General features: G+C 40.8%; 1 protein-coding gene across 2 annotated transcripts in view; it reads left to right on the plus strand.

Annotated features, from left to right (window-relative positions):
- gfra2a (GDNF family receptor alpha 2a) overlaps nt 1-24,439 on the plus strand; it is an 85,268-nt gene that overhangs the window by 12,588 nt on the left and 48,241 nt on the right. For both annotated transcript variants that reach the window (XM_082187505.1, XM_082187504.1), the window contains exon 3: nt 20,711-20,797. In XM_082187505.1, the coding sequence (XP_082043631.1) occupies nt 20,711-20,797 (87 nt within the window). The remainder of the gene's footprint in view (nt 1-20,710; nt 20,798-24,439) is intronic.

Here is a 24,439-nt window from a genome sequence, read left to right on the forward strand (position 1 = left end):
TGCATTGGCATAGCAGGCTTTTCAAAAACATTTTTGAACATTTACCTAAAATAAATCCTTCTAATATGCTGATTTGGTGCTCTAGAAACATTTATTATTATCATCAATGTTGAAAACAGTTGTGTTACTTAATAATTTTCTGGAAACCGTGCTAAATTTATTTTAGGATCTTTGATGAATCGAAAGTTCAAAAGAACAGCATTTATTTGACATAGACATCTTTTGTGTCTAATCACTTTTGATCAAATCAATACATTTTTGCTGAATAAAAGTACTACTTTCTATCAATCAATCAACCAACCAACCAATCAATCAATCAATCAATCAATCAATAATCAATCAATCAAATAAAATCTTATATTTGACCAAAAATGTCTAACTCCATGCAGATACTATACTGAAAACGTAATTATCCAGAGAGGAATTTACACAATTATACAATCTTCAATACGTGATATTGTAAGAAAAGGACCCTAGTCTTTTCAGCAGGGTGGACAGAGACAAATCTCACAACATGAACGTAACATAACGTAAAAGTGAGTTTACTGCAAAACAAAGGTTCAGTAATGTACGCTATTGGTGTATTCACTGACTGAGACAATTGGAAGAACTTTATCCTTCAGATCACTAAGAGTCGGACACAACTGAGTGGATAAAACAACAACAACCACAACAATGGTGATGTATACCCACCCATGCCCTCAACATAGAGATGAAATGGGAGCGATTCTTGTTTGCCAGTTAAGATTTTCTATTTCAGTTATGCCTTTTGGCACTTTCCATTTCAGAGAATCTCCCTCCTGCTGTTCAATCGTCCCACTCATCTGGAATGATGTAGTTTGAGGAACAAATGCCACCACAACACTATTGAACATTGGTGCCAGGCAAAAAGGACAAGTAATCTTGCTGGCAGGAATATTGACTCACAGGTAGATGATTGTTTTAGCTTCATTAAACTGGAAATGGATGTGCTCTTAGAAAATGTAATGAAAGAAAAAGGCAATTATTCTGCAATATGCTGAGGGTTATTCTTCACCTCACTTTGCAACTCCCATATGAGCAAGATTTCCCATAAAGAGTGTGGGAAAAAAATGTTGTGTAAACAATGAGAAATCAGCATATTAACATGCTGCTCTGAAAGAAGAATTGAAACCCAACTGAATTATACCTGCTGGCCAAACGTAGATGTTAGTAGGTGGCCTAATTATGTTTTTGAATAGCCAAATTGTTTACTTTTACCCTTTTTTTATTTATTTTTTTATTTGGCCCCATTATGAAAGTCTCGATCATAAAGTTATGCAGTTGTGGAGTTTGTATTTTGGCAGGTAAAAGAATGTTAAACACTTTATGTCAATCATATCAAAGATCTGAAAATTCCTGGTCTCACATTGCAACAACTGTTTTCAGTTTAAAAAACAAAAAGAACAAAAAAAAACAGCAGCAAATGCAGCCAAATCCATTATTTACTCTTAACAAAAGAAGCATTTAAAATCAATTGCACATTGTGTGTCTTGTTTGGGATTTTATTTTAGAAGTAACCATGTACTCACTGAAGAAATACCAGCAAAGCAGTTTGTAAGGCAATATTACATGTGCAACTGATGTAAACCGTACCTACAACATTTTAGAAGTAAAATTCTTTATTGAAAATAGTTGTTTTGACCTTTATGAGCCTAGGGATTTTTTTCTAATAACCTTTTGAGTGCATTTGCAATATTATTCATTTTTGATTGCATATAGAGCATACAAATATGGCCCAGAGTTGAATACTATATACTGTTGTTGTTTTTTTCCAGCTATTTGTCAAAGTAATTTTTCTTTTTTCCATTTAGTTTAACTTGTTTACAAAAATAACTCAACTAAAAATGAAATAAAACGTACTCGGTTACTAACGTAACCTCGGTTCTCTCTAGAAGAGAGAGTATCTCTCTAAGTACCTTACGCTAGGGGGAAAATCCCTTTTCCGCGAGATATTGAAGCCAAAAAATTATCCTTAATTTTGTATTATTGTAAAACGCGTTGCGGCAGCATACAGACATAGGCAAGACGGCTTGTGTGCCTATTGGCTGTTCTGTGGCAACTGCAGCAGCCTATCGAGCGAGGCCTAGCGTGACTTCAGACCCAATGAGGGTGCTTCGCGCCCACTGCGTCACATCCCGCCGAAACGGGCGTGGCTTAGGCCTATAAATACAGCTCGCAGGCAGCTGATATCTGGTTTTTCATCGCCGAAGCTAACCAGCGTGTGCATGCACGGGTAAGATACGCAGTACTCGTTCCCTCTTCTAGAGAGAACCGAGGTTACGTTAGTAACCGAGTACGTTCTCTTACGAGAGGTCTCTCGTACTGCGTAAGTATCTTACGCTAGGGGACCCAATGTAAAACGCCGTGCGTGCTGGGATCTGACACCAAAGACCCAAGGGCGAAAGCCCGGGGTTCATATAGTGCATAATCACCAGGGGAACTCACAGGGAGTCCGGGAAGAGGGAGGGGCGGAGCCGCGCTCTTCCACATATAGCAGCGTCCCTTAGACGCAAATTACATCATACAGACAATACGGCCTGAGCTGATGGAAAATTGTGGGTCTTATTTATTTGCCCATAAGCATTTTGCGGTCGATCAGCAGGCAGTGTTCATCGAGCAGTGCTCAGCAGACACAGTATTCTGAACCGATAGCATCAGAACAGACAGTACTGGTATATTTAGACCGACAACAGCCTGGCCTGTAAGGCGGGAACCTCTAGGTTATAAAACCTTATAAATGTAGACGGGGAGGCCCAGCCTGCCGCCATACATATATCTTGCAAGGCAATCCCACTTGACCAGGCCCACGACGAAGCCATGCTTCTCGTGGAGTGCGCTCTGACACCCAACGGGCACTGCATACCCTTGGAAGTGTACGCCAGCGCAATGGCATCAACTATCCATCTGGATAGGCTCTGTTTCGACGCGGCTAGTCCCTTGGAACGTCCGCTGAACGAAACGAAGAGCTGCTCCATCTGTCTGAAGACAGATGAGCGAGACACATAAGCTCTTAATGCCCTGACTGGACAAAGGAAGCTCGCGTCTCCTTCCTCGTCAGAGACCGGTAGGGCTGACAGGGAAATGACCTGCGCCCTAAACGGTGTGTTGGGGGATTTTGGAACATAACCGTGCTTAGGTTTGAGTATAACTCTTGAGTCATTAGTCCCAAACTCCATGCACATCACGCTTACTGAGAGCGCGTGTAAGTCCCCTATGCGCTTCACCGAAGCGAGAGCCAGAAGAAACACTGTCTTGAAAGACAGGTGTTTAAGATCAATCGTCTGTAAAGGCTCGAATGGGTCACCTTTCATGGCCTCCAGTACCACAGAAAGGTCCCATACAGGGACTGAGGGAGGTCTGGGAGGATTCAGTCTCTTAGCTCCTCTAAGGAAGCGGATGACTAAATCGTTCCTTCCTATTGACTGACCAAGCGTTGGTTTTGAGAACGCTGCTATGGCCGCCACATAAACTTTGAGCGTGGAAGGGGACCTGCCCTTGTCCAACAGCTCTTGTAGGAAGGAGAGAACCTCCGTCACGCCACAGTCTGGGGGCGACACGCCACGAGCTGTGCACCAGCTGGAGAACACTGACCATTTCGAGGAATAGAGACGTCGCGTAGACGGAGCTCTAGCCTGCGTGATCGTGTTTAACACTCCGCTTGGGAGGTCAGCGGGTACCCGTTGATGGCCCAAACATGAAGGGACCACAGCTCTGGGCGCGGATGCCAAATCGAGCCCTTGGCCTGAGAGAGGAGGTCCCTCCTCACTGGCACTGGCCATGGGGCAGTGCTCGCTAGCTGCATCAGAACTGGGAACCAGGGTTGGTTTTTCCAGAACGGCGCTACGAGTAGCACTGAGCATCCTTCTTCCCTGATCCGCTCTATCACCTGAGGCAGGAGAGAGACGGGAGGAAAGACATAGAGCGGGCGGCGGGGCCATACATGAGCCAGCGCGTCCCCGCTCTTGGAGAAAAATTCCAGACAGTGAGCGTTTTCTTGAGACGTGAACAGGTATATAACACACCGAATTTCTTCCACAGCAGCTGGACTGTCTGTGGGTGTAGAGACCACTCGCCTGTCGGAACATTGTTCCTGGACAGTCTGTCCGGTCCTACGTTTAGGAGCCCTGGCACATGCGCTGCTCTCAGCGAGAGCAGGTTGCGCTGAGCCCACACCAGGAGGCGTTCTGTCAGCATGTGCAGGTTTCAGGACCTGAGGCCGCCCTGGCGATTTATGTAGGACACCACTGACATGTTGACCGAACGGACCAGGACGTGGTGTCCTCGTATTTGGGGACAAAAACGCGTCAGCGCGTTGTCTACTGCCAGCATTTCGAGGCAGTTTATGTGCAGAAGCTTCTCCCGTTCTGACCATTGGCCGAAGAACGGTCTGCCCTCGAGCAGCGCTCCCCATCCCGAGGTGGATGCGTCCGTGGACACCACCTTCACACTCGAGGAAGTCCCCAGGCTTACACCTGATTGGTACCAGTCGTTTGCTTTCCAAGGTTTCAGAGCTGCGATGCATTTCTGATTGACCTTGAGACGAAGCACGGCAGCGACGCGCTACCTATTCCAGTTCATAAAGACTGAGTGCAAATGTTGCCTGTATTTGTTTGTCAAGCATGTCAATGTGTTTTGTTAATCCTTATACTGTTTCAAATCAGCGGTAACCTAACCATTATCAAAACCCCCACAGTAATCCCGTAGTTTTCGGGTGCACACTTATAATATCTAATACTACGGTGATTTATTTACTATAGCTACTACTATCAATACATATCTTACTGTTTAAAACCATGCCATTTATTTCACAATCATGATCAGTTTCAATAACCACGCAACATATGTTTTCGTTAATTATGTATCTGTTTATTTAGTTTAAAAGGAACATAGCTTTGACATACCATCTGTGTGTCTTACTGGCGTCTCCGGTTTGTTGGTGTAAAGGAATTTTTGCCGCAATGGTGGGGTTTAAATGACGCTATGACTTCCGGGTCAATTGGAAGTGACCCGGAGTTTGAGTTATTCATTTTTTGGCTGTTAATATGACTTGTGGCTTTGCCAAATGTTAGCTGGAACCATATAAATAATATTTTGTAATTTTCTAGTTGTATAGTTGTAGCATTTCGGCTGTTTTTAAGCATTTATGGCTATTCACCTGAGCCACCCCTGTATTGTAATATTGTGTTGGTATGTGCCAATTTCAGGGGTGCTTTCAGTTCTATAAAGACTAGTAGCTTCATTCTCTTGGGAGGAGCGTGAGATGAGATGACATAAGTCTGTGTGATGCTCTATGTATAGTGGCTTGTGCAAAGGTCAATTTCTAAGCAGCTGCTAAAATTTTATTGCGTTTTTTTTTTTTTTTTTTTTACTCTCATGTCAATTTACTTTATTTACTAAACAGTATTTTTTTTCTTTTTTTTTTTTTCTTGTAAATTTTTATTGCCTTTCTTTGGCCTTAATTGGGGTAAATAAAAAGATCCCACCTGTTTCCAACTCATCCAACTTCTCCTGAGTGTTTACATCAGCTCACGACAACTCAGCCACATTTACCCTCAACACGTCCATGCACATCGTAAATGTACGGGGTGCTAGGGCCAAGCCGAACGGTAGGACTGTGTACTGATATGCCTGGCCCTCGAAGGCGAATCTCAAATATCGCCTGTGACGTGACGCTATCTGTATTTGAAAATACGCGTCTTTCAGATCTATTGACACAAACCAATCTCCTCTGCGAATCTGCGCGAGGATTTTTCTGGTCGTGAGCATTCTGAACTGTCGCTTTGCAAGCACTCTGTTCAGTTGCCTTAGATCTAGTATGGGTCTGAGACCCCCGTCTTTTTTCGGTACCAGGAAGTATCTGCTGTATAGCCCTCCTTCGCTCTGAGCTAGAGATAACGGCTCTATGGCCCCTTTGCTCAATAGTTTCAAAATTTCGTCTCGAAGTAGGTGTGCTACTTCTGTTTTTACCATGGTCTCGACGCGCGTCGCATAGCGACGAGGGCGCCGGCGAAACTGTAGCGAATAGCCTCTTTTTATAATGTCTAGCACCCACTTCGAAACCCCTGGTAGCCTCGCCCATGCATCTGCATGAATGGCTAGGGGTTGAATGCGAAGCGCACTCTGGTCGCTCAGCGACAGAGGGGCTTCGGTGTGCTGTAACACAAGCGTCGCGCTTATGACATTCGAGGCAGAGGGCGCGCTGATAACAGCGGGCAGATTGCCCGCGCTCGGCTCCTCTGTGGTGGTTAACCGAGAGGGGGAGGGCTGGGCGAGTCCCGTAGGACTTGTCATGTCTGTGTGTGAATGTGGGCGCGGGATAGCGGGCACATTTACCACACCGAGAGCATTGTCCGCCTGAGCAGAACGAATGCACGTTGGTTTAGTTTTTACAGAAACCTCGAGACATGCAGGACGTAGTGATTGTGGGCACTGGGCAGTGGGCACATCTGCTACGTTTAATGCGCAATCGAACTGGGTCGATTTTATGTGCGCGAGCCCTGTGAGACGGGCTGTGCTTGTGTGTAGGAATGGGCACTGGGCAGTGGGCATTTTGTCTACACTCATAACACCATCGGCCGTGGCCGGGACACCAGAAAATACACTCTTTATGGGATTTATCTGGGTAGCCGTAAAAACGGCATTTGTGTGCAGGCAAGCGGGCAGTGGAACCGGCTTGTTGACTGCAAAATACACTGGAACAGTCACATTTCTTGGAACTGAACGAGCGATGAGTTTTGGTGGAAGTCCGGCCACAGCGGGACTTGGACACCGTCGTTTCCCTAGGCGTGCTAGACTTCGGGGCCTCGGGCTTTACCTCAATCCTGGGCCGCGGCCCACGCGGGGCGGGGCGGCGGCCAGATGAGCGAGAGCGCGGTCTCGCGCTTCGGGCCTGTCGGCGCTGCGAAGTGGCGGCGGTGGGCGGAGGCTAAGACTGTGAGCTCTGAGCAGACGGTTTCGCACGGCCTGCTGCAGAACTGGAGCGCTTCGGCAGGAAGTGCTTCATAGCCTGTGACGCTTTCTGTACCTCGGCGAATCTTTCCGCGAAATCTTTGACGGAAGTTCCGAAGAGGCCAGCGGGAGAAAGCGGAGCGTCGAGGAACGTGGCGCGCTCAGACTCAGACATCTCAGAGAGCGTTAGCCATAGGTGTCTCTCAGTCACAGTGAGAGAGGCCATGCTCCGTCCTATGGCCTGTGCAGCAGACTTAGTAGCGCGGAGAGCGAGGTCCGTAGCACTTCTCAAGTCTGGCACGCAAATTGCATCTGGTCCATTCTCGTCCAGCTTTCGGAGGAGATCGGCCTGGAAAATTTGCAGTGTGGCCATAGTATGCAGCGCTGACGCAGCCTGCCCAGCGGCGGAGAAAGCGCAACCGAGCAGGGTTGACGTCATGCGGCAAGCTTTTGAAGGTAGAGCCAGCTTAGCGCGCCGTCCAGCGGAGGGCGGGCAAAGGTGGGCTGCTATCGCTTCTTCGACCGGCGGCGGCGAATGGTAACCTCTGTTTTTAGCATCGTCAACAGCGGAGAATGCTAGCGAAACAGAAGAGCGCATTCTAGCTGAGAAGGGGGCGTTCCAAGACTTAGCGACTTCTTCGTGTAACTCGGGAAGAAAGGGCGCTGGTCTGGACGCAGGCGAAGCGTGCTCCCCGGGAAGAAAATATCCATCCAGCCGGTTGTGAGCAGGCTGTTCAGGCTTAGACCACTCGAGGCCGAGGCTCGCCGCGGCCTGTGCGAGTATGCGCATCAGCTCTGACTCGATGCTAGCTCTTTTGCCTGACGATGCGCGGACAGAGGGCGCGAGATCCACAGAGCTCGCCCAATCCTCACTGCCCGATGCCAGGAGAGAGCAGGAATCATCCTCCCCAATGCGGCTTTTTCATCAGCGTCATCGACGGAAGCGGCGGCAGATGGCGGCCGCTGTCCGTCAGGAAGAGACACTGACGAAGCCGGTGAAGCTGGCGGGCGAACCGGCGAGCTTTGACGGGTGGGGGAAGGTTCCGGGACCCGCTGAGCACGGCGCTTTTTACGGCGCGGCACTACAGCGGGCGGAGGTGCAGTCTCAGTGAAATATGCCAGGCGAGTCCTCAGAGTCGCCATAGGCAGTAGCTCGCAGTGATGGCAACCGCCGTCAGCGAGCGCGAGAGCTGCATGATCCTCACCCAGGCAGGAAACGCAGATAACGTGGCGGTCCCCGTCGCTCAGTGTGGCTCTGCACGAGCCGCAGGAAGGCATCTTTAAAAAGACGCAAGCTCTTTTAGACAGTGTGTGTCGCGGCGGCGAACACACACACAACAGAGAGTGTAAAGGATATAGGCGCCGGATAGCGCAGCGGGAAGGCGATTGAAGGCGGCGCGGCCAGCGACTTCAGTGACGACTCGTCCCGCTGCAAGTGCTTCCTCAGACGGCGCGGCTTCTCTCCGGATCCAGCGATGCGTGTGCTTCGCTGAAGAGATGAAAAATCAGATATCAGCTGCCTGCGAGCTGTATTTATAGGCCTAAGCCACGCCCGTTTCGGCGGGACGTGACGCAGTGGGCGCGAAGCACCCTCATTGGGTCTGACGTCAACTTTTTATGCATTTTGGCCGTTCATTTACACGACAACGACATTTTGGGGGCCTGAAAATGCAAACTTTTTAAAACGTGTTTCAATGTGCAGGTTTTTGAAAAATACCATTATTGTATCAGTGTAAACTACAAAAATGTGGTGAATTTGTGAAAACAGCGACATCATGCATATGCATAATACGTGTTCAGTCTGTAGGCGCATAGTGTTTCTTTACAAAGTGACCTCGTCAACTGCCTGGCATCCATAATACAGGGTTTTTAATAGTTTTTGCGGATCCATGTGAACGGAGATCGTTTTGACATCATTGTCGTCTGTACGAAAAAAAAAGAAAAAAAAAAGGGGGGAAAAAACGGAAAGGAAAAACATTTCAATTTTTAGTACATCCTTTTCGTGTAAATGTATCTTCAGTTTGTTGGTGTTTTAGTTTGGTTAGCCCTGTCTGCCTGCCTGTCTGTATTCACTAGTTAGTTTCCTTGTTTACTGATTATGCTACTTTCTGTTGATTAGCCTCCCTTGTGCAGTTAAGCCTTTAGTTCTCTCAGTTCTTGATATTCCTTCAGTGTGCACTTTTTTACAATTATTTTTTATTAATTTCTTTTAGTATGTCTACTGCCGTTGACATTATTTTTGGATCAGTGATATTTTACTATCATTGATTCACTATTATAGTTTATATATGCAAAACGAAACTTGCTACAACAGACAGCTTGAAAGCTATATGTCACCTCCCTAATCTCCAATACAAACATTGCATTTTAATCATATCCTGCTCTTTAAACAGGGATTTTAAATCGAAAAATGCACTGTACACTCTGTGCACATACAGTCCCACTGGGTTTGCAGAATAAAACTAAAATGGACCACAAATTAAGAGAACAGGTATTTGCCTACTGCAGCATGTCATTTTGAAATAATTTTACAGCATGAATGGAAGACAGGAAGAGAAAGGCACAAAACAATGAGGATCTCAATTAGAGACTTTTTTGGGCCTTTTTCTGTCTTGTTCCCATAATCAAATATCTTCTTTGTTGTCTTGTACTCCTAATTTAGCATTAAGCTAAAGGCAGACATACACTGTGCGATGTATGTGCGATTTCAGCAAGGTATACCTACTCACACTGAACGAATAGATTTCATGCGATGTAATGGATTGCACTAAAGCTCAGGATTTATGTTCTCACACTATACGTTCTGAACGTCGAACTGCGACTTGACTGCTCACACTATACGTGTGAAATATCTGCGATAAACCCCCGTGCCGGGTTGCACCAATAGACGATATCATGTATCCAGAGATATTGTCAAAACAAACATCAGCTATCAATATTAACATGATTTTGCATTTCCAATTTATGTATTAAACTATTATTAGTATTATTGTATTATTAGTATTATTAGGGAAGGCCTACTTTTATTATTAAATTGATTGGCTTTTATAATTAATTTGCCACCGCATAACCAACGCACTGTGAGGATAATAAAAGATTACATAGAAGCTTACTCCTCCTCATTGAAAATTGTTCAAAAACATTTAGGTCGATTACAATGAATTATAGGCCTATAATTAAAATTATTAACAGTCTATAATATTTCCGTAACACAGCAATAATGAATCAAAAACTTTATTTCAAAAACAGTTTGTTTAACACGGACATTGTTTAACAAATTAATGGGGCACGGTGGCTACATCGCAGGTGACTTGGAAGACGTTGGTAATGTATGGTTTATCCATTTTGCAACACAAACTGGAGGTAAGCAACAGTTTGATAGCTACAGAAATTAAGATCTCCCTCTTTTCATTTTCTTTGGCTGCGTTTATACTTGGCATCAACATGCGATCACCGTGATCCGATCAAGCAGATTGGACACGGTGCGTTTACACCTGTCCACATCAAGTAGCTTCTTTATCTGGATAACAGATCGGATCTCACATTCCCGAAAAAAAAAAAAAAAAAAAAAAAAAAAGGATGGCTCCGGTGCAAAGTCGACCTAAAGTGAAGGGTTTTCTTTAAAAAAACAGTTTTCAGTCAGGGTACATTTTACAAATCTCGCAAAATGAGGAGGATGAGGAGGCTGCAAGTACTAATAATGTGGATAGATTCCGTAATGGAAACGGTACAGAGAAACATATCCGAGAACGTTGCCAGCTGTGGTGGGAAAAATGCATGTTCTACCAGAAAGACTCGGGAGATAAAATGATATAACAAGTGTAAATTTATTAATAGCTCAGCAAGCATAATTTTATAAAGTCTTTGGCGTAGGCCCCGTCCTTAGCAAGCAATGCGAGGGTAACGGAATCTGCAAATCCCGCCTGAAGATGAAGGCAGGGGCGCAGCCGACCCCCTGGAGGTAAAGGAAGGGACCATCCTGGTGGTGGTGGGGAGGATGGAGGGAAAGGACCATCTAGGAGGTGGTTGGGGAGGATGGAGGTAATTGGCGCCATCAGTATCTGCGAACTCATACGAATGTAAGTACCATTCTTTTATACTGAGAGTGTTAACACATGATTGGTTAGAAGTGAGTTAATACATGACGCGCTGATTGAGTCTTCCTGGCAGAACTTAACGCTAAGCTTACATTTCTTTACAGAAAATTAATGGTTCTGCAACTTTAGGCTGCGAGGGCAAACATCTCAGTATAGTTGCGATATACTTCGCACTCGACTGTATCGCAAAACCACACAGCTACGTGTAGTAATTCCTGGAGAGAGGAGGAGGAACAATGACAGTGGGCGAGGTTTTGTGTGACGTCCACCTGTGAATGCAGACACGATGGCTGGATTGCGTTTACATTACACTGAGATCCGATCACAATGCGTCCTCGACTACCTCAGAACCTGGACACACTGATCGGATAACAATCCAATCAGAAACGCATTTACACTTGTCTTTTCAATGTGTATGTGGACAACATCTGGATACAGGTCGCATGTTAATGCCAAGTGTAAACGCAGCCTTTCTTGCTGCAGATAAAACGGTTAAACTTCTGATTTTGCGCAGGCACAGTGAGGGAAAAAACACTGAGTTTAGGGCAATCGGTTCATAGCTTTGCTTCAACTGTGCGATACAGTCACGAGGAGCGACCAAAACTTCTGACATACCAGAAATTCTTCCGAACATCCGATTGCCGGTCGCGAAAGGTTTATCGCCTCTCGTTTCCCCCTGTACACTGCCAAAACACTGCAAAGCTGAAAATCGTCCCGACCCGAAAAAGAGTCGCACGAGTCAGAATTCGGCTCAAAATCTGACAAAAAGTGCACAGTGTATGCCCGCCTTAAGGCATATCTCAGGTAAATCCATACTTGAGCCTGATTAATACCCCAGCTGTGAATGAATCAGGGTGGAGTAAATGATCATTGGGTTGAACAGGAGGAGCGGCCAAGTGAAATTAAATTAACTCAAATATGTCAGCCATCCAGAGACTGATTATTGTCCTCAGCCCTCTTGATTGAGCCCTCCAAATCTCTCATTTGCCTCAATTTGCTGCAAACAGAAAAAGGACAATGTGGTGAGATTCCAATTTAATCCACTTCTCTCTGGGAAAATGTAAAGACCCTGGTTTTGTTGGGGTAATTCATCATCAATCTCTAATTTATAATTTAATATGATGAAGTTGCATTCTTGGTGCATATTAATTTTTGGCACAAAGAGAAAAACATGTCTAATAATGGCAATGGTTAATGATATACAGTATAGTAGGGTGACCATATTTTAGTTTTCAGAAAACAGGACGGGGGCGTTGTTTGGGAGGCGTGGTTAAGGGGTGGGGGCGTGGTTGGGGTGAATGCATCAAAAAATACTTGACAAATGCATTCACAACCTTGCAACTATGTTATTGTACTTTAATACATAAAAGTAGCCTAATACATCCTTTCCATTCAATGTTTGGCCCACAACAATAGCCTACTATTAAAAAAAAAGTTTAGCTTTTAACACCTTTTACATGACACTATTTCTTTTCATAGCCATAGCATAGCTTAAAAATCTACCACTAAAATAAAAAATCTACTACACTATTTCAGTAAAAAAACAATTTCAATCCTCCTGATGTTCTCTTGTAGCCTTTTCTTTATGTGGGCTTCTACTTCGCTAGCACCTTTATTTGACACTGACAAGTACGTTCCAGCTTTGCAGTTCATGCATTCTGCTTTACACGGATCCCGACCGAAACGAAAAAAACAGGAATTTTCTCTGTAAATTATCTGTGAATTTACATTTGGGCTTTTTTTTTTTTTTTTTTTTGCTGTTAGCTACTTACATCTTATCTCGCACTTGACCGTAAACTGAAGCATCGACCGTCGAGTCCTGGTCGAGTCACGCTGCTAAAATTGAAATTCTGTGTCTGTGAACGTAAAGTCCGCCTACTTTGATTTGATTGGTCATTTCAAATATTCTGACATTGAGGAGCAGTGTGACAGACCAATGAGGCTGAGATGAACACACACACACAAACACACAGTGGCTTCTGTATTCTGACGTGCTCTCTGCTTGCCGCTGCGGATTGAGGAACGCGCTGATTATAACAAGACGGGGCAAAGCCGGTTTCATATGTTTTGTGTGCAAAGGCAAGCATGTATTTAAAGTACACGCTTAATGGCCCAATGAAAAATAATGAAAACCAGGACATTTTCATCACTTTATAAAAAACAGACAGGACGGCCAGGACAGGACCTGAAAACAGGACATGTCCTGGGAAAACAGGACGTTTGGTCACCCTACAGTATAGTATTTTCATATATTATTTTTTTTTATTATATAAGTGTTTCAAAAATAACACATTTCTGATGTGATGTAGGAACACGATGAGTATGTGAAGTTAGTTGGGTTGGGAAGATAAAAAAAAAAACATTGGGAAACACTATGCAATCCTTTTGCAAGACTGCAATGCCTTACTCATAGAAGTATAACTCAGATTCAGTTGTATCAGAGAGGATTTTAAAGTATTTTCAGCTGTGTTTATTGATGCAGGTTTTTAGTGTGTCTCTGTACTGTGTGTGTTGCAGTGTACATGTTGTAGCTGCACTATTCCTTAAGAACTCTCTGATCTTTCTCCTAATTACCATCTTGATTTCCCTAGAGGTGTCGTGGCTGAAGTGCCAAGTGCTCTTGATAAACAAGTTTGTTTCTTTAATTAATGTATAGAATTTTGAAACGCACAATAGGCATTTAAGGCAGCTGTTCATTCAGTCGTCTCACAGGACTTTTGTGACGTCTGTATTAATACAGTATAAACTTACAAGTTCCTTACAAGTGCATTTTAGAGAAAAGTTCCCCTTGTCTCGTGTTTAGTCTGCTCAGTGGTTCTTAACTGGTTTTGCTTCAGATTTTACCTATAAACTGTATAGTGTAGTTTTTTTTAAACAATACATAATGTCATGCAATCTGTTTTTAACGTACCCTTGTTACAATGTAATTATACATTTAAGTACTGAGTACTAGGGTTAGGGTTTGGGTTGCATGTAATTATGCATAATTTACTGTTATTACTACAGTAAGTACAAATATAACAGGGATACAGTAAAATTTTGTGTTAAAGTGTTACCAAATCTTCCTGTCAAAAGATGATATTTATTTTGCCATACAAAATGCATAGTTTTATGATTAGTTGCATTTTATTAGGTATATGTGTTGTAAATGACATACCATAGACTTTAATTGCTTATATATATATATATATATATATATATATATATATATATATATATATATACAGTAAATATATATATACAGTATATATACAGTATATATTAAATACGTATAATTACTAATTTTCCCATTTTACAATTAAAATATAATAATAACAATAATATTATTATTATAAGAAGAAGAAGATTTACCATGTTCATGAATCATTTTTCCATTTAATGGTGTCTCTGAATGACCCCACAGGGAGGATTTGCCCGTTTTAGCTCACTTCTGTGGACACTTTTTGTACTCGTATTGCTATGCAAAACACACACCCACAGGTTATGTATATTCATGCTCTTTTAGTCTATTAACAGGATGTCTCTAAAATAAACTATTGGATGTTGTGGATTGAATCACAGTCTGTTTCTATATCCCGTGTCTATTTGGAACAGGATCAAAGGCCTTTCTCAGTCAGGTTGATATTGAATGTCTTGGCTGATGCTTTAGGGACATTAGTGCTTGCTTTGCTTGAATTACTTGTTTCCTGCTGACCTAATGGAGTATTAACAGGGGGGCTGAGGCTTATTAGACACAGTGTGTGTCCCAAACATCAATTTTATGAACAAAGGCTGTGGTGACAGTATTGAAGGGAAATGTCTCGTTTAAGGACTGCTATTGGATTGGTAACTACATTCTGTTATTCTTATGCCAATGAAAAAGAAAAGAGACTATAGATAAATATACAAGTTTGTATCAGCAAATCCCTTGTTTTAGTATAAACTCATTACGGTAACAGTATGAAAAGGGTCTGCAGAGCCTAATGATGTGACATTGATTGAAAATGTTGTCAGGAGATGTAGTAGAGGTCACACATGTTTTGAATATCTAACGATAATGGTGCGGTCTCCTCATTCTCTAGTCCTTCACAAACAATTATACAAAAGCAATTATCCAGCATGCATCAGTGAAGCGTAGCACACTGTGATTTAGCTGCAGATTGGGATCTCTGTTGCTATCATCATTTTGTTCCGTTCTAAAAATTTCTCTCTCTGTATTTTTACGACTAACTACACAGGCGAATTAGCCCGCAGTTGAAGCCTGACTACAAATATTAATTTTTGTGACAAGTCCTCTTTCAGGAGGGCAGGCGATTTTTGAGTTTACTTCCTCCATTATACTGTGCTCATCGATTTTGTGTTTATTTTTCACAGTGAACAGACTGGGGTGGAAAGTAGACTGTGGAGGAATGATTCTTTACGGTTATGGTCTTCCAACAAACATCAATCAAAGTGGTTGCTCCCTGCACAGGAGAGATTTTAAATATTCATCTTCATCACCTCAGGATTTGAGCTCTTTTTTTAATGGTATACATATCCTGAAGAAAGGGATGGCAAAACAGTGAGTGGAAACGAAAGCACATGATGAGCCTCACCTGTATAGTGTTAAATCCATGTTTAGATGCAGTTTGTCTCTCCATCAGGAGACCGTAAACAAAAATGATTTCTGAAAAATTGGAGTAATGGCTGCTGAAAATTCCGTTTTGCCATCACAGGAAAAAATTACATTTTAAAATATATTAAAGCAGAGCCGCATGGTATCAAGGTCCTGCCCACACTCCCGCAGAATCGGTTAGTACAGTTTGAAACTGTGAATGGAAGAGCTTCTGTGCTCCTATTGGTCAACTTCACAGATATGACAGAACCCTTTGTGGAAGGCCGAAAAAAAATTAAAGGTGCTGTATGTAACTTTTTCCCTCTACTAAAGCATAAAAATACCATAATATGAGTAACTGAGTTCACATACTAGTTTATCTGAACAACACTTCTACAGCCAGTTATTTTACTTTGAAATGTGCGTTCCGTGTTGGAATGTCTGTTTTTGTTTTGGTCTGTGTGATCTCGTCCACTGCCAGTTCACCCAATAGTATTCCGACACCCTGGGATGCCAGTTGGCAGGAAACACACCGTATTGCAGCCAGCAAACAAACTGGGGCAGAGATTGCAGATTCTGCCAAACCTAAAAATCTGATATCGGTATCCATCTGACAATCTCTATGAGAGAGAGCATATTAAAACGCAGATCTCCTCGGCTTTCATTGTCAATTGTGTTTGTTCCTGTTGCGTGTCCTCAAACTGGCAACCCGCGTGAGCGTCGAGTCTGAGGAAGAGGGGGCGGGAGAAACAACGATCTCTGATATTTTGAATTTGGACTGCAGTATCTACTTCAACCACTAGCTGTCATTCTTACAGACTGCACCTTTAAACATGCTTGTCTTTCTGATGTGACAACGTGAAGCATCGCAGACACAGCATCGGTTGTCGTCCACTATGACACACTATATGAGGTGAAACGGTCGATTCTTGCATCCCGACGCCAATTGTCATTTACGAATCACCAAAGCACCCTACTTCAAAAGGATTGTGCCAAAATCTGGCTGATTTTGTGTAGTCTGAACCCGGCATTAGGATACTTAATTATACTTTTAAGTATATATCGATCAAAAGATTGAGTACAAGTAAATATACCAAATAAACTTAGACTTTTCTGTCAGTATAAGTCAAGTAGCTATACTTAATTGTAATTCATTTGTAAAGTATATTTCTGAGAAGTACATAAAGTATATTTAACTATAAAAAAAAAAAAAACTATATTTAGTACATAAAAAATAAGACATTTTACATTTTTTGTTTGAAATAAGTATACTAATAGCACACTTGAATAAACTTCTTTTTTTTAAGGGAAGCTAAAATGCTATGAGTAGCGCTTACATGTCTACAAGCACAATTATACATTATGATAAATGTCTTCTAGCATCAAGTCATTTGATACTAGGCCAAATATGGATTTGAACAATTATGTGAGAAAGATAAGCTAATGATTAGCTTGTCTACTTGAAAGACTAGTGCTGTGTTTTCCTCATTCACTTTTGTGTCCACTCATTGTAAAACCCAGTGCTGGAGAAAAAATTCCAACCCTGTAGTGGAAGGCATTTTAAAATCCTGCCAACCCTGTCCGCATGCAGCTGTGGAAGCCGTTTGGCATCTCTCACCTGATGCAACAGTGAGACGGTGAGTGTTCTCTAGTAGAAAGCTGTCAGACAACATTTGTCTGTTCTGCTGTCACCTCGGCACTCCTGAGCTGGGCTTACTGACAAAAAGAGACAGACACATAACAGAGACAAAGAAACAGAACACAAGAAAGAGCGAGAGGGAGAAAGACACGAGGGAAAAAACAGAGACAGACTCCCTGTGGACTCATGTAATAGGCTGTCTCTCCAAATGACCATCAGAGTTCACTTCACATTGCGATGATTGCAGGTGAAGGAACGGCAAAGGGAGAACGACTGAAAGATGGAGCTCTTATTCAGATTGAAATGTCACTCGGGAAAGGACATATGCTAATTCTTAAGTTCTGTGCATTTAGTACGTGCTATTTAAAACCGCTTCATACTGTGCTTTGGGTTGTCAAGTTCAAACATAACTGATCACTCAGAAGTTGCTTTGTCAAAGCTCGGGGAATGTAACGAAGATGTTCCATTGAAGTATAAACTTTCTCTGATGCTGCTCGTAAAATTTGCTTAGGAGTAATAGAACTAAATGTGACCATTTCGACATCCAGTTGTTTTTGCTTTCAGGGGAAACATCTAAGAAAGCAGATGTCTCAGTTTGTTCTCCATTTGATCTTATTGTCAATACTGGGGAAACAGTTGAGATATTAAAGAGATCTCATTTGTGATTTTTCATTCCCTTGGGATGTTTTTTACTCCGGTGGTTTTCCGGAATGTTAAAATCATTATTAGTGTACCTGACACTGTGACACACATCATAAAAGGTCATCAGTCATTCACTCCTATGCTCTGTTGACTTTTTATTTATTATATTACTTTTTCTATTATAATTTGGCTAAAAGTAACTGGACTTTCCATCTCCAGATAACGTTTTTAAATAATGTCATGAGACAGGCCCTGCAGACACTGTTTCATGTATACAGTTATTCTAATAAATGTATAAACATTTTTGTTTTTGTTTTTTTATCACCCTTGTATTAAGCTTTTGGGTCAATAGCATGATTAATTTTTCTCAAGATATATTAATTTATTAAAAAATATATTGCAATTCATACATTCAATGACATGAATGCACCTCTTCTATGGTGAACATGTTTTTAATTTCAGAATTAACATATTTGTGGTCGTGTATCTTAACATTTCAGATAATTCGATTTTTTAAATGCTATTTAATAATTATACCATCGAAAATATATTCAAAATATATATATATATATAAAAAAATCCTTTTTGAAAATATTTCAAAATTCAGAACATTTCTAAAAACTTGACATGTGTTTTTGTAAAACGAATTTTTTTTAAATATGTTTCCTTTGCTTACAGATATATTTTTTAACTACGCTTTTTTTTCTTTTTCTTTTTGACCTTTTAATATTTAATATTTCTAGTTTATCTGCAGTGGAAGTTAGAATCCTTCTAATCTCTTTCAGAAGTCTTTAAATGTATAATCAAGTCATTTTACTTTCAGACTTAATTGTACCAGACATTTTGGTCTATTCATTTTAGTTTGGATAATTCATACAATTCTATCTGTCTGTCTAACTGCAGAGTGAATCCTTGACACTCGGTCAGCAGGTGGAGTGATGTTTAATACGCACTGTTCCATGTTAGTGATCTAATGTGAGTTAGGGACCGTCTGAAGACATATGCCATCTTTCATCACATCTCTGCATGTGCACACATCCATGTGTAGCCCATCCGCCTCAGAAACTGCTGTGTGACAGTGAAGCTCGCGGTATGATAAAACGAGACTGACACAGCTTAAATACTCCAATGATCCGCATTCCCCAACAGAAAAGAGGATCCGAGTGCCCCCTGCTAGTATGCAGGTGTGTGAATTACATGAAATGATTGTGAATGTCGAATTCTGGATTAAAGCTCCCGAGAGACTTTCAGAAGGGAGTACCGCAGGCAGGCTAATTTTTAATTTTGACAGGCACAATCTTCACACACTCATCGTTGAGGGTTTTTACTGTCTCCCCAACTCAGTTCAAGAGTCACAAAGCTTCTTATTTTAATATGGTTTACACACAGTTTTTGGGACATCTGATGGTGAACAGTAGCAGTGATATGACATAATTCCCAATGGGTTTTCATGGCACAGGGGCCTTTCAACCCTTGTGGAAAAAGAAGTGTGCTTATTTGTATTGAATATGCACTTCTAGTGTACTTCAAATTTTAAAAGTATATATTTTATATAAAAGCTGCACTTGCAGATAATATAATTTTAATGAAATAAAAAGGCCACTTAAGTGTACTTACAGTACAGTATGTATTTAAATAGTAGTACATATTTATAGGAAATTTCATAATTACTTAATTGTCTCTGACATATGGTTACAGGTTTTCAGGTTCACCTGATTGGTTGCTGTTGCATCAGAGGCCAATGAGCTGCAGCTCAACATTTAAATACTGGCAGTGTTTGTTGTTAACAGTCTGCAGCCCACTTCCCTCCCCCTTCCCCAGCTCCACCTGTATAGATCTGCTACGGGGGGTTATTCATGTATGTTATATGTGCAGCAGCAGCATATCTTACATGTTCACAGCAATGTCTGTGAATGTATTGGCAGTTGCAAGTCACGGTATACTTGCTTTGCAGCGGCAGAAGCGTAGCAGATCTATTCCACCGAGACCAAATACATTAGCATTGCCATATCCTTTACCATGCCAGTCTCTCCAAGAGTTGTCATGACAGAACTAAACGTGTCATCGTTTTCAAATACCTCCCGTTTTCATAGTTCACACTAAAAAAAACAGCGTGTTCAAATTGATCCACTTGGGAAATCAAAATTTTTGTCAGGACAGAAATGCCGTCTCAGTGTGGAAGGAAGGCCAGAACGGAGAGAAAAAGATACATTTTCAAATGAAAACGAATTTATGTGGAAAAGGCCTCAAATACACAGCAAGGCCTGGTGCACTATGAGTACCTAGATGATGCACTTGTAGCAAATGCTTACGTGTTGCAAAATAAAATAAATAAAATAATGTAATTGCCCCATTTGGTACAACAGTATCTTTATACATTCTATGGCAAAGTACATAGAGTATAGTGTAAGTGCATAGTGTGTACTACCACTGAAAATGACCTGATACCATGAACCAAAAATGTGCAGTATACAACAGAGAATATTTAAGGCTCTACTTGACCTTCCATTTCCAGTGTGATGAACTCTAAGTAATATAAGCTGAGGTTGTATCCTAGTTGTTTTGGCTTATTATTTTATCGGACAGCATTTTTTAACACAAAGTTGGATTCTCAGATGATAATTGGATGCCACACATTGAAATAAACATACAACATAATAAGGACATGTGACAACAATGTAGCACAATGTACTAATCTAGCATACAGATGCAGTGTAGCATTGTAGTGTGTGGGTATGTACAGTGCTAAACATTATTTTAATGGTCTATAATTATGTCTTTTTTTTTTAGGTGAGGATTTTTATGAGCCATCTCCTTATGAACCCATGACACCTCATCGGCATTCAGATGCATTTCGCCTGGCGTCAATCATCTCAGGTAATTATCAATATTTCCATTACTAATACATTCTGGCAATGTGCTGTACTGTTCGCTGTTGATATTGACTTCTTTTTATTGCCATCTCTTATATGAAACTCAGAAAATCCAGTACTAAATTAATTATTATTATGTTCCAATACAGAAAAGTTAAAGTTTAAAAAGTTTCTTCTTTCTAAATGTTTCTTTTAGCACATTCCAAACATAATAAAGGGCGAAGTGAAGATAAATTAGTCATTTTCCTTTCTAGGAAAAAAAGAAACAGGAGCATGCGCTTTTTCCAGTGAAATAGAAACCTTTCTAGGCATTTGTCACCTTGGCATGAGTTAAGTGTAATGTTTAATTCACTGACAGCAGTCATTACAGACAGTAGAGGACAGACATATTGTATCCAATCCATTATCACAGCCTCACAGAGCCTGGAACAACCAGAATAACTCTTTTTTTTATTTATTATTCTGATATGAAGGAAAAAAAATAATAGCCAGTGAATGACAAATCTCATGTGTGCACTATAGAAATATTGAATTCAACAGGGTTGTCAGATCCATCTTCTTGCCATAATACCATGTGTGTCTTGAAAGGCCTGCTGTGAGTAGCAACTGAGTTTTGGAGTTTGCATATTTCCTCTCTTTCTTTCTTTATACAAAATAAATAAACATTGTTGATGGGAAATGTGGACACAGCCTCCATTAGCTGATTGTGTAAACATTAGCTGATCATGTAATTTCACAGAGAGGTGAGTTAAGTATGATTGAATGTCTTTGTTGTATAATTGTATGTATTGTTATGGTTATCACATCTTCAGTTGATTGTATGACAACGTAAATGGGGAAAATGAGTTTGGAGACTGATTTAAAGGGATAGGTCACCCACAAGTTCACATTCTATCATCATTTACTCACCATCATGTTTTTCCAAACCATTTTTTCTTATACCGTTTCTTCCTATCAAAGCAAGAGTCATTCCTACAGCGAACAAAAGGCTATAGTTTCTCTCTAAAGAAACCTTTAAAATCCTTGCTGATAAAAGGGAGGCCTGAGATACGTCTCATTGCGTCTCACTCACAACCCTCGCAGATTGAGATGGCATCTTTTGATTTGATGTGACAGCCCGAGTCGTTATTCTAGACTGGCTGTGTCTGTTCATTTACTACAGAGGGTGAGAGGAACAAGTGGACCGCAGCACTAACACTGACATATTGAGGGTAAAGCTGGCGGACCCGCTCAGCCCGTATCCACTCCCTGGCGGGGATCTCTCCCAATCTGGAAGTGGAACAGCCCTGTGTGCCATATTTAGGATCAGGCAACATTAATTGTGATCCCTTAGTGCTCCGACTGCTGTGATGCACAACCCTGGATTCATATATCCCTGGAAGCACTATTGTGTTACTGATGTTTCTAAGTGGAAAGTATAAAGTAAAATCCTAAAACACACACGAGGGAAATCAATAAGAGTGAATTGCGTATTAATTTGTTAAAAGCCACATTGCGACATATGAAGTTACATATATGTGATTTATAAAGTCACAATTACGAGAAACAAATTCACAATTGTGAGATAGAAAGCCACATTGAGATTTGGCGCATTAGTTTGTCACATTCTGAGATATGAATTCAAATTACGAGAAACAAAGTCAGAATTGCAATATTTAAATTTACACTGTGATTTATAAAGAATCACAATAAAAAATAAATGTAAAATTGTGAGATTTGACTGCATATCTAAGAATGACTTTTAACAAACTAATGCGCAAAATCTCAATATGACTTTATATCTCACTATTTTAAATGTATTTCTTAGTTGTGACTTTATAAATCACAGTGAAAATTTATATCTTACAATTGAGACTTTGTTAAATTAATTTGATAGTAATTTGTAATTTGAAGTAATTTGACTGCATATCTGAGAATTACTTTTAACAAACGTGCAGAATCTCAATATGACTTTATCTTACTTGAAATAAAGTCTCAATTTTAAGATATGAAGTTACATTGTGATTTATAGTCACAATTACAAGAAACTAATTCACAATTGTGAGATGTAAAGTTACAATGAGATTTTGTACATTTGTTAAGTCCCATTCTGACGTATTCATCAGATTACAAGAAACTGTCACAATTGGAAGAAGTTGCATTGTGGTTTATAAAGTCACAATTACGAGAAGTAAATTCACAATTGTGAGATATACAGTCATACACTGTAAAAAATTGCATACTGCATTTCAACATACCACTTCATGTTGTGGTTTACACTCTGTGTTCAATTTGATAGATATCAGGCCAGGGCAAAAAATATTTGTCTGCCTGAAATATGACAGAGCATTTTATGACATGACATAAGACTCTCTTCATGGGTCATTTCAGGTGGCGGTGAAGAGTCTATTAACAGGAGAATCTTCTCTCTTGCTTGTTCACTTTCTTTTTCATTTCTTTTGACAAATCCCTCAAGCCTGGCGAGCAGAAATACTTTCTAACAGAATAAGCCACTAGAAAAAGAAATGCAGACAAACAGAAGAATAGAAAAAGTAGAATATAAATTAGATGAACCCTTTCAGGCACAGTGGTCTGTGAGAAATCACCTATTATTTTCTCGCCTTTCAATTTGCATTAAAGAAGGAATCTTTCCGTTGTGTGACATTTTGTGTCTCACCAAAGTTGGGTGTGCAGTTTCTTTGAACTTCTGAAAAATCAAAGCTAAACTAGTTCGTTTTTTTTTTCAACCATTCCTATTAAATGTTATGTTGCATAGAATTGATAAAAAATCATGCTACACGTTTTTATATAGGAGATTTGGTGGTTTTGCACAGTAAACACTGTGGATATGCAGGAAATACCGAATCATATGACAAAATGGTGGTAAGCATTCTGTGTTGGATCAAAATGAGAGATCTTTATAATATGGTCAAATCATTTTGACAAAAAAACAAACAAAAAATTTAAAAAAAAAGAAATGTCAGTCAGTGCACAAATAAATATACACTCAGTTCAAATAAGTTCCTTTTACTAAGAACTTTTAGTGAGAAACCACCTCAAAAATGCCTGCAAAATCCTGTTTGAAAGAAATTCAGTGACTCTGTCTAAAACGGTTTGAAAAGAGATTATGGTGGCATGAGACCATAATCTCTGCAGGTTCAGAATAGTATGATTGTGCAGTTTTATTATACTCATAGTAGCTTCCAGATTTACACTAGCTTCTGATCAAATCTTTTGGACCAATAAAACAGCATTCAGACTGACAGTTTGAATGATGGCGGCCTCTTTCATAATCATTTTCTTGGGTTTAGTATCTTCATGTAGTGTTTATTTGCTGCTCTTTGCTGTAATGGAGGTCCACTCTTACAGTCATGGCCAGCATTACTGTCACAACAGGCAGACGAAGAAGGTAATGATAGTGTGAGTAATAAAAGCAAGACTTTATGAGCTTTCTGCTCATATTCAGAATCTGAAGTGCACATGAAATGCATGAAAATATGTGTGCAAAGGGAACTGGGACAATACATGAGTGAGATTGACGATTTTATGATAATACACCTTACTTCATGCATAATGTAAATAAGAAATTTAAATATTGCTGTTAATCATTAAAGTCGATTTAAGACGAGATGAGTTATGCAATTCACCTGTTAAAAACACCTTAATC

The sequence above is a fragment of the Leuciscus leuciscus genome (genome assembly GCF_965113295.1).
Source record: "Leuciscus leuciscus genome assembly, chromosome: 13".
NCBI lineage: Eukaryota > Metazoa > Chordata > Actinopteri > Cypriniformes > Leuciscidae > Leuciscus > Leuciscus leuciscus.